We start from the raw sequence: 14,964 nt of genomic DNA, 5'->3' as shown, positions 1-14,964 counted from the left end.
AAGTTCTTCAGAATTCCAACAACCATCTTTTGATGTGTACCCATCCGGGCGTTCTTGCGTTTCATTAATTGATTACCGTAAACTAGTTTGACTGTGTGGCTCTCTTGGGTAATTAGCTCTTCACTCCAGTTTCACACATTGTTATCGTCGAACGCTTTGCCGTGATGTTAAAGCGCCTAAAGTGAGCTCCAATGTATTCAATCAATCAATCAATCAATCAATCAATCAATCAATCAATCAATCAATCAATCAATCAATCAATCAATCAATCAATCAATCAATCAATCAAAATATTTTATTTCCAACATAACACTTGAGGGTCACCCCAGGTGATAAGCGGCCAAATGCAGATTTAAGGTGCCTGAAGACCCGTACACAAGGTAGCATACACAAAACATTATAGATAACATGCACAAAAATAGCATACATAACAAACAAAACTATTTTAACAAGTATAAAAAGCGCAATGAGATATAAAGTGTTGATAAACATAGCCGATACATTAAATTAACATCGTGCATGCTAACGGAAGTAACAAACTGAATAATGACATCACGTAGTTACAGCAAAGCAATAATTTTTTAAAGACGAAAAATGATAATGATACTAAAGCCAAAGGCTAGTATCGTACTTAAATACGTAATGCAAAAACCATGGCAATGAGCTATAATTAAATTAAAGTGTAGGGATAAGAATATGTGGGTACGGCTCATTACGGTTCTGAAAAGGTATTCGCGCAACTGTTTTTTTAATACGTTGTTAAAATCGATCTCGTTCTGCTGATATCTGTTCAAAGTATATGTGACATTTAAAGCTAATGAATGTTTGCCATAAGATATGCGCCACCGCGGTACCAAGCGTCTCTCGTGGCCTGTAGTTGGAGGATCGCCTATTTATTTTTCCAGCCGTGGTGGTTATTTACATGTTTTGTACGATGGCAATTTCTAGTGTGGCTGCGTTTATACGAGATAGAGTTTCCTGCGCTTATAATATGACGCTCATGTTCCATAGGAATTCACAAGAATTTACGAGAGCTACGCCAAAGGTAATGCTGGAAGGTTCAATCCTGAATTGTTCGAGAGCCGAGGTTATGAACAGGGTGTGTTTCATGCGAATGGCGGGGTGGTGAAGGCATCTCTGATTTTCAAATTCATAGAAGAAATCGTATACCGACATTTATTTCATTGAATCTGACACTATGCATAGCCACATAACCAAATAGATACGTGGATGGGCTGGCGATTATATCAGTTACTTCTTCGTTCTATGAATGCTTGTCGACTGTCTCTATCATGCGGCTGGAATCATTTGATAGACATCTTCGTGCTTTCATTTCTATCAGATAGGACCGGGGCAGTTGCTTGTCAGCAGACTTGCAGGTAAAGAATTGCATGTAATGAATTACTCGTAGTCCACTACATGTTTTTTTTTTGGAGTTTTCTCATTGAATGATTATTTTGTTTACTCGGTAGCGCTCACTGTGGTTCAGCTACTTTTTTTTCAGTAAGCAACAATACTTAACCAGCTAATTTATTGATGAGACCAGGTGTAACAGGCGGCACAGCTTTGGAAATCAGAATTCGGCGGCAATGAAGCAAAGCGCCAGTGATCTTGCCACGCAGTAGACTCACGAATGCTCAGACAAGCGAATTCTGGAGCTCAGTACTCATTTCCTCATCTCAACGCGCCTCCAGGCGTTGGTCGATGGATTGAACCGGTGTTCATATGTCTCGATTAGCTACTCTTCATAGGCTCAACTAGGAGCGTCTCCTCCCAACATTGGCAACAATGAAGTGCTGCGCTTCATATAGAGGACCCTGCGACGAGTAACCACGATCTCCTGCGCAAGATGCGTATGCGTTAGAGCACCGCCATACATCCCAGGGCGCATGTCAACCGAGTTTTCATTGCCGCTGCTGATATCTTCACAATAAGAACGAGGGACGATGACACACTAATATTTTGAAAAGCGATATTTAGTGAAAAGAACCAATGTGTGGAAGCGCTGCAGAGGACACACTGAAAGTGCCATTCCAGCTGGTTCTGTTTACGGTACAGGTGCAATGGTAATGACGTTCGAGGAAAGAGACATAAACTTAATCGATTACTTTTGAGCAATCTCTGAGTTAATTTCGTGGGGCAGCACTTGGTAACTGTAATCACTTGCAGTTTGGAATTAAGTAATTACAATTATATTTGGGTACTTCTTTGCTTTAACGTGTACAAGTCTGCTTGTCTCTAATCCTGAAGATCAAGTGTACACTACACAGTCATGTGTCAAAGTGCACTGTACATTGATGATTCGTGTACACTGTACACTGTGCCTTTAACACATACCATACACGTCTAGTCTCTCTCCTTTATTTTTCTCTCAGATTACCGTGAGAATTACAGCTATTGCTGAAAGGATGACGGGCCGCGTAGCAGAAGCAGCTGCAAGAAATAAGCCTGTGAACTTCAGCGAGTGAGTTGCATTTGCTTATGCTAACATGCTAATATCGGTCATTACATTCAATAGGTTGTCGTACAAAAAATGCTGTCAACGGTAGGGTTAAAAACCATGACTGTGCAACCACTACAGTGCGGCAGTTCCGTGGAAGTGGCAGAATAGTAAAATTATGTTATGCAACTCCTTGCCCACATGGTGAGGCCCTGGGGCGTTGTTTCTGCACGTGCTTCGAGAAGGCCCTAGCCTGCCGTAGCGTAGATTTCCTTGCGCAGCAAGATTTCTCGTGCAAGAAATTATAATCCTGGAACACTTATTAGCAATAATGTCAGTGAATGAGCAGTCTCTGCTCGTCGCAGTGTGGTGCTAACCTATTGCAGGTGACATAAACGCTGCGTAAACTGCGTGTGTAAATGCACGTGTTACAGAAGAAACGTGTAGGCGTGACTCGGCTATTGCCTCTACATCTCGTTCACTCTCAATAACAAAGAGTCTGTAGCGTATTGAAATTTCTTGAATTGTCATTGGCCGTGTTAATCTAAGCGGCCTTTACGGGAGGAACGCGGTACGAGTTGATGTGCAACACGACTCGGACGAAGTTGTTTCAGAACCAAATACCTGCTGCGTTCATTTCGACGCATTCCTGGCGTCGAAAGAAAACGTCAGTGGATCGTAAGAAAACGTCAGTGGCTCGCCATGAACACTTCCCCCCATTTCTTTCCAAGGATTGAAGAAAGTCACCATGCGCCTATCAAGGCCTTAGAAAAACGCATATAGGTACTGCGGCGCTTCACTCCAAGTCAACCTTGAAGAAGGAGTTCGTCGGTGCGGAAAACGACGGGATTTTAAAAGAAATTTCGCATGGAGTTTTCTCCCTCTATAATTCAGTTCTTTCTAACCAGGTATTTTAACCCTATATTTCCCTTAGGAAGGAACGAACGGTAAACTGTTTACACGTGTTCTAAAACAGCATAAAACACTTTATTTAGATCCATAGCACCATAAAGATGAGTATGAATCGTAACTATTTTGTAAATTATCTATTTCAAGTATTTTCAAGACCCGAAGGCATAACAGAAAGGAGTTGTAAAGAAAAAGACATACATATACATTCAACTTAGTAGAAAGCACGGTAAACAGCAGATTTGAAGCTGTTATAATGTGGAATGATGCGATGAAAGCAGTTACAGTAGACGCTCGTCCTAGGGGCAGGAGATTCACTGAACAAGTTCGTTTAGCTGAAAGCTAGAACGAAAATTGTTGCGGGTCGGCCAGGTTTAGTGCACCGACTCCGGGATTGACTTATGCACCGGTACTGCTCTGAATCTGGGATTAGAACACGCACATTGGACTCGTGTCCTGAACACGTGCAGTCGCGGGCGACTGCATCCAATTAAGTCGTTCAGGGTGTGTTAGGTGTCCACGTGGCGCCACGATTCCGCTCTTGCAGAAGGAGCAGGAGATAAAGCGAAAATTTAAGAGAAATGCAATAAAAACAGGGAGTTTGCTCGGCCTGCTTCCCCATTCAAAACGCAAATCGTAATCTATGTCATTGCAGGTCACTCTTGTGAAAGAAGTGCTGTATAGACATTCATAGCATTGCACATACATGCATAGCTTTCTACATTTTTGTGTACATAGCTGCAGAATGTGCATCGGCTCTGCTTATACAAGTCGCACAGGAGTAGCGTGTAAACTCCCCTACGTCTTTTTAGTTCGGGTATAAACTACCGCCTAGAAGATTTCAGGTTATGTTTCATTAATTATATCCCGGCCATGGCGGCCGCATTTCGATGGGGGCGAAATGCGAAAACACCCGTGTGCTTAGATTTAGGTGCACGTTAAAGAACCCCTGGTGGTCAAAATTTCCGGAGTCCTCCACTACGGCGTGCCTCATAATCAGAAAGTGGTTTTGGCACGTAAAACCCAAAATATTATTATTATTTCATTAATTACTCACTACTTTAATAAAATTCAGGGAATATTTGAAAGGGTGGCTCAGCAGATCAGTTACGTCTTCAGCTTTATCGTATAGTGGGCTGAATCGCTTCGTTGAAAACGTTAAAGCGACTCTTATTCTACTGAAAAATAGATGCTCTTATTCTTTTTAAAGCGAAGCTTCCTTTGTCTCTTCCTTCGACTTTCTCACTGCTGCTGCTGCTGCAGCTGTCTGGCAAACCGCGTCGGGCTGTCGTTAGGAGCGGGTGTACACATGACAGGAGCGAGTCAGAGAGGAAAGTCGACGCGACAAACTCGTTTCGAGCCCACCGATTCGAATGTGCGCAATGCCCTCTGGAGCTCCCTAGACGCCGCCACACTAGTTTCTTGAACGCTTTAATTATCCGTGACCCGGCCCCTTCAAAAGCATTGCAAAAACTGCAGCGCTTGCCTATGTACTAGCGTGCGAGTCCAGCGGGTACCTAGATCGAACTGTACAGAAGAGGGAGGAGAAGAGGCAGTTCCCATAGAAGGGGGTGCGGTGGAGGTGACGTGAGGAGGCATGGAAACCCTACTACTATACAACAGCGTTTGCGGGAAAACTGCATAAGTTTAAGTTCAAGTTACGGTACAGTACGTTTCTTCTATTTATGAAAAATAAACACGATGCAAATATGTCAAGCGGACAAATTACGCAGGACATGCAGAAGCAGAGCCGCGATAATAAAGGCGCACCGCAGGGCTCAGGCGACGCTACGGAAGCGGCCAGCCGTCAAATCAACACTTCTGTGCCTCCTCGCGGTAGGTTTGCGGCTATGGCATTGCTTTAGGTCACAGATTTGATCCCGACTACGGCAGCCGCATTTCGACGCTGGCGAAATAGGAAACACATGTGCACTTAGATTTTGGGACACGTTAAATAACATCAAGGTGTCAAAATAACTGGAATCCGCCATTACGGCGTACCTCATAATCCGATTGTGGTTTTGGCACGTACAGCCACATAATCCAATTCAAATTAATGCTTCTGCCACAATACGATGTGTCATGCGAAGCAATGACAATGGTCAACCCTCTGAGAGGCAATGAAATATGGCACACAACAACGCCTTAAGCAAACGTCTCTTTCTGTGTGTTCTGTGTACTACGCAGACAAAAAGCAAAGGTGCAGGCAATGCAACGTTTACTATCAACTCACCACTCTTGGGTTAGACTAAACCTAAAAAAATTAAGCTTTCGCCGTCAAAATCGCCGCTAATTATCATCAGTACAAGAAACCAGCACAGAAAGCTTCGCTTGCATCGATTTCCACAGTGCGTGGGGTCTGCATAATTTTTTTTTCTTCGCGAGAGTCATCCATGGTGCCAAGAGGAGGCTACTTCGCGCAGGCTGTTTGATCACACGTCGCTGGACACTACTGCTGCTCTGAACTACAGCGTCGACTTGGACAGTGATAAGGACAAGGACCATCCACTCATGAACTGTCTCGAGGCCATATTCGGCAACATGGCTGGATGGAAGCTGCTTATGTTATGTTAGTATAGCCACCTCTACTGCTCATAAAAAAAATCGATGGTATGGTTTCTTTCAAGAAGGCCTTGCAACGCCTCTTGTCGTCAAAACAACTAGTCCAACATAACATTATCGTCATAAAATATGTATTAAGGCAAAAGTGATAGAATTACAGAGGACCGAAAAACTTAAGTCTGGCGCCGCGAGCGCTGAAATAACAAGAGAGCTTTGTTGAAGATGAACTGATTTCATATAGATGAGCATAGAAAGTTGTGTGGTTAGCATGGAAAAAGCAAACATAAAAAATAGAAACATATATCGTGGCATATCTAAACCATGGTCCGTTTTGCATCACATTGGCCATTTATTTTTTTTATATATGTTTGCCCAGAAATAGCGCTTCTTTATATCCTAAAGCACAAAAGCAATTTCAGTGTTCGTAACGTCAGATTACCACCCCTGTGTCACTTGTTCGTCCACCGATGCTTTATTCTTCCAGCGCTGTTAATGTCAAGCCAACTAGCCTCAAAATTGTGCTCAGAAAAGAAAGTTGCGAAAACAGTTATTTGACATGTCTGAGACAAGTCACAAAATTTGCCATGACGAGACACGCTTTAGTTCCTTCTATATTTCTGTTCGTCGTTCGCGTCACTAACCACAGCTTTGATTCCCATCCGCAGTTCTTATGCCCAGTATATACAAAGCACTGCAACCGGATTACCCACCAAAAGCAAGTACCGATGTCTTCAAAGCCTTCGTTGCCCACATGATTGAAGAGAGAAAGTCGAGAAACAAGGTAAAGTGGTCAAAGAGCGCAGCTTAAACAGTAGCAGAATCTTTGAACCTGAATATCTCAAGCAGAGCAGGAAAGGTCGCAAAATAATTGTGAAGGGTGAAGTTCATTTGAGCTCTTGCTGGAAAGTCGAGCTCTTTTATTGAGACATGCTGACGCCCGTTCCAGCGTGTATTCCACCTCATTGCCTAAGAGTAGGTTTCGTGGAGGCCGTCTCCCCCTTTCGATACGTGTTTTGGCCGGAAGATGACTTGGTGTCTCAAGAGGTTGAAAAAGGACTAGCTGATCGTCCCTTATGCATGCATATATACAGGGTGTCCCACATAATTTGACCCAATATTTTAAAAAGGAAAGGTACGTCGGACGCGAATTGAACCAAACGCATAGTATTCGCAATAGCCTATAGTAACATAGACATTGTTTTTGTTTTCGCGATAACTCATTAATTGATTAAGTTTAATTGCCCAACTTTTTATTTATAGGCTGAGGACCCCAAGTATGATACGCAGATTCGTAGAGCACCAGAAACCACCGATTAAGTTGTTTCCTTTACGATACGTCTCACCTAGTCCTTTTTTCCGGGTTGCAAAGAAAGTCATAGGAAAAGAATCACGTGACGGAGCATTTGCGCACTGTTATTGTGCTGCTCTCAAGCGTGCGTTCGGTGAACAAGGTCGGCTGCATCGCGACCGGCGACGAGGAAGCAGCAGGGTGTTCTTTCTCATCGGCAGCGCTCGGCCAGCAGCATGTATTTTCGCCGTCATCCGACGGGAGCCGACCTTGTTCACAGAACGCACGCTTGAGAGCAGCACGATACCAATGCGCAAGCGTTCCGTCACGTGGCTTTTTTCATATTTCGCGGGTTTTCTTTGCAACCTAGAAAAAAGGACTACGTGAGACGTATCGTAAAGGAAACAACACAATCGGCGGTTTCTGAATGGGCTCTATAAACCGGCGTATCAAACTTGGGGTCCACAGCCAATAAATAGAAAGCTAAGTAATTAACCTGAAATACTTAGTGAGTATGGGGAAAACAAAAAGTAGTCTGCGTTACTATAGGCTATTGCGAATAGTATGCGTTTGGTTGCTCTCGCCTCTGACGCGCCTTTCATATTTAAATTCTTGGCTCAAGTTATGTGGGACGCCCGGTATAACTGCTAGAGTATATCACGATGGAACATATCACGTATACCTCTTAGCTGCCCTCGTAGAGTATCAGCTTACTCTGATTAAAGTACTTCACGTAATGAGAGCGTTGGCTTTTGAAGAACCTGCAACACAAACATGTTCGTGTGCTACTGAGACAAAAGCGTGGTAGTACACTTTTAAACGTAGCTAACGTAACAGTATATCGTGTGAGTGCTTGAATGTTTCCCCGTGAACAATATTTGTATTATATCTGACATACTTTAATATCAGTTGCACAAAAATCTAGACGTGAGGACCTCTAGAAGTAAAATATTCATGAAGCGTTCATTCAATGATGTCAAAAGAAACGAAAGCAAATGGTTAGGCGCATCACGTAAATACAAATTTGAATTCTTCGGTCTCGAACCATGGCCGCGTTATTCATAACGCAATAAACATGACCAGTAAAGTGCCATAATGTACCTAATGATATACCCCCTCTGATACCGGAGCTTTGTTACGATATTGTCAAATCTCTGGTGCTCCACCACCATGTTCTAGAGTGGTTCTTCGGCATTCAAACGTATTCTAGTCTATCTAAATACCAACTAATGCAGATGTGGCGACAGCGATTGCCGTGACTCAACCAGCGATGACACCACATTCGTGATTCCATGATCTGAGCTTCAGAGTACATAGGTTAATTGTTGCCGTTTCCGTTATTCTGTATTGCTTCATGGCTATTGGAAGCAAACCAATGTTTTACAATCGTGTCTTGTTCAAGCTATTTAGTCCACGCATACGTTGTGTGGTCGCGGTATAACTGGGAAAAGCATGTAAGAATGCCGAACCTTTGTGGTGACGGTTTAGCATAAAGTGTTAGAGAGAGAGAGAGAGAGAGAGACTAAAACTTTATTAATATAAATAAAACAAGGCACGATGGTTGGAGCCCCTATTCCAGGGCCCCACTGGCACGAGCGGCTCGCTGGGCTTGGTCCAGAAGAGCCAACTGGCTCTCCCGACCCTCGTCCGCAAGCCATGCCTCCCACTGCCTATTCCTCATTAGTGGATGTTCGTGTAATATGGGACTGTCTATGTGCGGAGGCCTCCTGGGACACTCCCATGTGATGTGTTTTAGTGTGGGTGTGTCTGTGCACCACGGGCACTCGTCAGTGAACCTCGTGGGGTGTATTCTGTGTAGGTGGTGCAGGTTGGGGTATGTATTCGTCTGAATACGACGCCAGTCCCTCTCCTGTTGGCTGTTTAAATGGGAGTGAGGATGTCCAAAACGTCTCCGCTCCTGCCTTTGCTGTAGGAGGATGTCACGAGAATTCGGTGGAAGGTCATCGCTAGGCCATGCCGTTGCTCGGACGTTCAAACCTCGAGCAATACGGTCTGCCCTAGCGTTCCCTGCCAGTCGCTCGTGTGCCGGACACCAGACGATAGTGTGGTGCCCCTCCAGTTGAGTGCCTAAAATTTTGATTACTGATTTGGGTGCCGTTCCTTGCAAAAACAGGCGGCAAGCCGCTTGTGAGTCGGATAATATGACAGCCGAATTGGTTTGGCGCTCGGCGTCCTGAATGGCCAAGGCGATGGCTGCAGCCTCTGCCACGCATGCCGAGGCGGTTTTGAAGGATGCCGTTGTTATGTTGTTGTTGCATGTAGAAACTATGGTGAAAGTGTCTGAGCTGGCTCGACTGGCATCCGTATAATACACCCCCGGTCCCATGCCGAAACGTTTGTGAAGGGTCTTTGCCCTTGCTCTGCGTCGTCCGGGATGGTACTTGGGGTGCATGTTTTTGGGAATTGGGGCCACCGCGATGTGCGATCGAACATTGCGGTCTATCTGTGCCGTTTCCTCTCCGCAATACTGGGGTCTCAGGGGAAAGCCTAACCTCGCCAATACTTCCCTGCCCTGAGTTGAAGAACAAAGTCGTTCTTTCTGGGCATATAACGTCGCGACTGCGTACTCGTCAAAAGTATTGTGCAGGCCCAGTCCCTCGAATCTCTCTGTGCTAGCGCATTCGGGAAGACCAAGGGCGCCTTTGAAGGCTTTTCTTATTATTGCGTTTGCCTGTTTATTCTCTTGGTTTGTCAAGGCCTGATATGGAAGGGCGTATGTGAGTCGGCTAATTACGAATGCGTGAACCAGGCTGATGGTCTCTCCCTCAGTTAGGCTGTCTCTGCTTTTTGCCACTCTCCGTATCATTCTGGCCACGTTTCCTGTGACCGCCTTTAGTTTTTGTAGGGTGTGAGATGTTCCAGCATTCTGCTGTATCCACATCCCCAATATTCGGAGTGTCTCCACTTCACGAATTGGCGCCCCGTCGAGAGTCAGAGTGAGCGGCACCCAGTCCTTCTTTCTTGCGTATTTCGCACGCACCCGAATGAATTCCGATTTTTCGGGTGCGCATACCATGTCCGCCGCCCTCGCGTATTCCACGACTGTGTCTATGGCCTTTTGAAGGGTTTCTTGCTTGTCCCCGTAGGACCCCTGGTGAGCCCAGAACGTAATATCATCGGCATATATCGCACAACCGAGATTCGGGTGTTTATCTAGCTCCAGGGCTAGCTTTCTCATCCCTACATTGAAAAGCAGTGGAGAGAGTATAGCTCCCTGAGGGGTACCTCTGTCGGGACAGTTGAAGGTGTCGGACCTCGTGGAGCCTAATCCGATTGTGGCCGTGCGGTGGCTGAGGAACGAGCGCACGTAGTTATAAATTCGCGTTCCGCAGTTCACCGCTTCCAGTCCCTCCAGAATAGCGTGGTGGGAGATGCTGTCGAAGGCCTTTTTGATGTCCAATGCTAACACAAATTTATCTTCCGACCCTCTGTTGGGGTGCAGGACCTCGTGTTTTAGTAGTAGAAAAACGTCCTGCGCTGACACGTGGGGTCGGAAACCGAACATGTTGGAGGGGAACATGTTGTTTAGCTCTATGTGGTTCGAGAGCCGGACCTGCACAACCTTTTCAAAGAGTTTCCCCGCGCACGACGTTAGGGAGATGGGTCGAAGGTTGTTGATGTTACGACGCTTACCTGGTTTTGGAATAAGAATAATTTTTGCTTCCTTCCATTCTTTTGGAAGGACGCCGTCCTCTGTCCAGACCGTGTCGTTAAAGAATTTGGTCAAGCTCTTTAGCGTGTCATCACTTAGATTGCGAATCATTGCGTTCGTGACCTGATCTACCCCTGGGGTCGTGTTTTTCTTGAAGGAGTGTGCCGCTGCGTAAACCTCTTCAAAGGTTATGGGGGCGTCCAGTTCCGGTTGGTCCTGACCTTCGTAAACGGGTTTGGTGGATTGCCCGGTCGGTACAGTTCTTACGTATATCTCTTTAATTTTGTCAATCATGTCAGCTTCCCGACCTTCAAACTCGTTTTCAAGTAGCTTGAGTGTGCGATTCGCGACTGTTTTTGTTCCTCCCGGGTCAATCATACTTCGAAGAATGCGCCATGTTTTCTTTGTAGTCAACGTGCCCCGAAGCGAGTCACTGAACTGACGCCAATTGCTGTCGCTTAACTTTTGTGCGTATTCGTTAGCTTCCTGCGCTAGCTGAGCTATCCGTGTCCGGAGTTTGCGATTAAGCTTCTGCCTTTTCCACCTTTTTGTGAGGCCTCTCCGGGCTTCCCAGAGATGCAAGAGGTGACGATCCACGGCTGGAGCCTCCGTTGTCGTTTCAATGGTTTTTGTGACCCTAGAGTGAATAACTCGGATCCGCTCGGCCCATTCTCCTACGTCTGTTATGCTGCCGATTGTTTCCTGTTTTTCCCGAAATTTGGTCCAGTCGGATAGCCTTGCCTTGCCAATAGCTCTTCGAATCCTGGCTGCATTAACCGATACGCTTAAGATATAGTGATCGCTTCCTAGGTTTTCACATAGGTTCGTCCATCGCGTCTCACTTTCGTTGTTGGTGAACGTGAGGTCGGGGGAAGTGTCGTGGGACACGCTGTTCCCGATTCGCGTTGGGAGATCTGGTTGAGTTAGCTGGAAAAGTCCGTAGCGCTCTACAACGTCTGCTAACAATATGCCCTTGGGATTGTCTCTATTGTAGCCCCAGTTTGAGTGTTGTGCGTTGAAATCGCCTAACAATATTAATTTGTCCCTACCTTGAGTGAGTCGCACCGCGGTGGCCACCACGTTTTCAAAATCCGCCTGTTTTTCTCTGGGAGAACTGTAAACGTTGACAATAATTGTTTTAGGTTTGCCCCTTTTCTGGGGCCAAATCGTGATTATCTGGTGCTGAATAGGTTCCAGAAAAGAATAATTTACGCTAATCGTGACATCCTTCTTGGCAAAGGTGGCTACTTGAGGGTAGTCAGGGTGAGCATAAAGCTCGTACCCTTTGAGTTTTGGATTTTGTTTCCCTATTTCCTGAATACAGATAACGTCAGGAGGGATTGGCGCCGATTCTATGTAGTGCGTGAAATTAGCCAATTTAGTCTGTAGCGTGCAGCAATTCCATTGCCAGATTTCAATGTGTCCGGTCTTTGTGTTGTTTGCCATATTATCCATGGATATTACTGTCGCTATCAGTGTTAGAAAACATTGAAACTTATGTATGTCTGTATTTTCGTTTTCTTTTGTTCAGCGGCAGGTGAAGCAACGTTGCCGCCTAGCTTCTCAGGCTTATGTTTTAGCTTTGTTTTGCTAACCATTTCGACGTATGATCCTCCAGAAAGAAGAAGACTTCCTTCAGCTGTTCATGGACGCGGACTACGACTGGGACGATGCCAACAATGGTGCAGTGAACGAGTATGAAAAGAAAAGTAAGAATGCCTGTTTTCTAAGCACATAACCGCGATTAAAAAAATGTAAACGTATTTAGAGGCAGGTTTCCAGCCGGTAAGCATTTGATAGAGTGCCCTCACTTGCGAAGTCACCTGCTGTTTCTTTTTCCCGTATTCCCCAAGTATCAAAAAGGCAAAAAAATCACAGTTGACGCATAAAACTTAGGCGCAAGAAAATATGAAAAAGCCCCACCAAGCACAATAAGAAAAAACCCAAAGCAACATGCAAACATTAAAGCACACACAGGCACAGGACACTATTTTGCATGCACTGACACTGCTTGGTATTCTGTGTCATCATAGGCTTTATTGTGGTTTTGATGCGGTTAACATTCATTGGATACATCACGCTCTCTCCGGTGTATGTATGTATGTATGTATGTATGTATGTATGTATGTATGTATGTATGTATGTATGTATGTATGTATGTATGTATGTATGTATGTATGTATGTATGTATGTATGTATGTATGTATGTATGTCTCTTTGTCTGTGTCTGTCTGTCTGTCTGTAACCATTTCCCCTCCAACTTGGTGCACTGCGTTCATGGTCGGGCTGCTTGGCTGATTGCCGGCTACTTGTAGCTGGAATGCGTTTCTGTGAAGGATGAACGATTGTGCACTCTCCTATCTGTTACCATATATTTTTTTCAACTGCTTGCTATATAGATGTCTAACGCGACACTGATCCTTTTTTTATTACATTTGTGTGATTATTGCTATTACTCCAAACGTAAAAACATAAGCGATATTTATTCGCTGCTACTGAGCAATTTACGGGTAGAAAGACCCTAGTCCGGCAGAATTCATCTGCGTTTAGTCTTTTCATCTCATGAAATGTATGCTAAAATAAAATAAATCGAATATAAAAAAATAACAAACCATATTTTCTTCCTGGGCAACTGCGCATGTGACACTGGCTTTGTTCCGCTAATCAATGAATCTCTTTCACGCTAACTTGTGTTAAGGAGTATGTGCCACTGGGTGTGTGGCGCTGTTAAATAAAAAAAAAGATATTTTAATATGTTTCCTGTGTTGGGCGGGATCTAACCCGCATTAGATATATCCAGGTAATCTTGTGTGCATATATATTCGCACCCGCACCACGCGCAGGTTTCATTCAAGTGGCGTTACTTGTCAAGTGGGAAGCGCCAGAGAGGATCGTAGACGCCGCATGAAAGAAAGGCAAAGAAAGCTTCGGTTTGAGAACTACAAAGATGAACTGAAGTCGCATAATTTTCCTAAGACACCATCGTTCGTATGCAGTGCTTATCAGTCAGACAGAAATAGGAGCACGTTAATGTTTTTATTTTCTTTTGCGCGTTTGTGCGTGAAAAGACGATTAACTTGAAAGCCGCATGTGTTTTACCGAAAATATGATCTTGTACGTCTACGGGTATGCACTACTACAAAAGCACTGGTGCTGTTACTTTAGATGCCTGAGCCCCTATGACTACTTGTGATAAACTCATTGATCAAGGCTTCATCGCGGGTGTGTCCGCGCGTACTTTGCGCTTCTGTAATTTTCGTCTTTCACTGCCCTTTCCCCCTTGTCCAGCCCCGGGTAGCCAACAGGGCTAAGCCTGGTTTAACTCTCGGCCTTTCTCTTGTCACTTCTCTTCTTTTCCTAAATTGAAGGTAACGGAAGACAAAACGCGCCGTCCATTGTCATTGTCACACATCGTAAACAAGAGACCTTCAAGGTCAAAATGTCAAGCAGGCTCTAGCAGAGACTATCCTAGTTCTACAGTCTGGTAGAGCAAGAAAAATAGAGCAAACTGTCCTTATTTGTAGTATTTCCCGCGTTGGATTTTTACGTCATACAAAACCCACATCACTTCTTCGAAACTTTTATTCGCAGAGATGACGTTAGACGAGATTACAGCCCAGGGGATTGTGTTCTTCATCGCTGGTGTGGAGAGTGTCTCTATGACGACGACGTTTACTGCCTATTTCTTGGCTCTTCATTCCGAATGCCAGGACAAAGCCATATCTGAAATCGACAAAGCAGTCTCAGAGGTATTTACAAAAACACACTTATATGTATGCTACTTACCCCCTCCTGCTTGGGCCATTACTGGGGCATTGCAGTATGTTATAAATAAATGAATAAAAGAACTATTGATCTTTATTGGCCCGTGTTTCGTCGCCGAGTTGTTTAGCGCCGAGGGAGTCCCACACTTGTAGAAAACATGCCTACCATGACGTGTTTCCGGCTCTTGACATCGTTTCCGGCGCTTGTAGTACACAAAACTGCGCGACTTTCAACATCTGCTGCCGTTACTCCGAGGGAGCAGTCGCTCAGGGCATGATGCGGACACCAGCTATTCACAGCTACCGATTTTCGTGGTGTTTCTTTCCC

The 14,964-nt window shown here is 44.9% G+C and overlaps 1 protein-coding gene across 6 annotated transcripts in view; it reads left to right on the top strand.

The window, feature by feature from the left end:
- LOC135917567 (cytochrome P450 3A41-like) overlaps nucleotides 1-14,964 on the top strand; it is a 49,787-nt gene that overhangs the window by 13,813 nt on the left and 21,010 nt on the right. For all 6 annotated transcript variants that reach the window (XM_070533061.1, XM_070533059.1, XM_065451135.1 and 3 more), the window contains 5 exons: nucleotides 2,376-2,464; nucleotides 5,773-5,918; nucleotides 6,577-6,692; nucleotides 12,491-12,581; nucleotides 14,464-14,621. In XM_070533061.1, the coding sequence (XP_070389162.1) occupies nucleotides 2,376-2,464; nucleotides 5,773-5,918; nucleotides 6,577-6,692; nucleotides 12,491-12,581; nucleotides 14,464-14,621 (600 nt within the window). The remainder of the gene's footprint in view (nucleotides 1-2,375; nucleotides 2,465-5,772; nucleotides 5,919-6,576; nucleotides 6,693-12,490; nucleotides 12,582-14,463; nucleotides 14,622-14,964) is intronic.

This window comes from Dermacentor albipictus, chromosome 2, assembly GCF_038994185.2.
Source record: "Dermacentor albipictus isolate Rhodes 1998 colony chromosome 2, USDA_Dalb.pri_finalv2, whole genome shotgun sequence".
Classification (NCBI taxonomy): Eukaryota; Metazoa; Arthropoda; class Arachnida; order Ixodida; family Ixodidae; genus Dermacentor; species Dermacentor albipictus.
The sequence above is the reverse complement of the archived record's forward strand: the minus strand, read 5'-3'. Positions and strand labels throughout refer to the sequence as shown.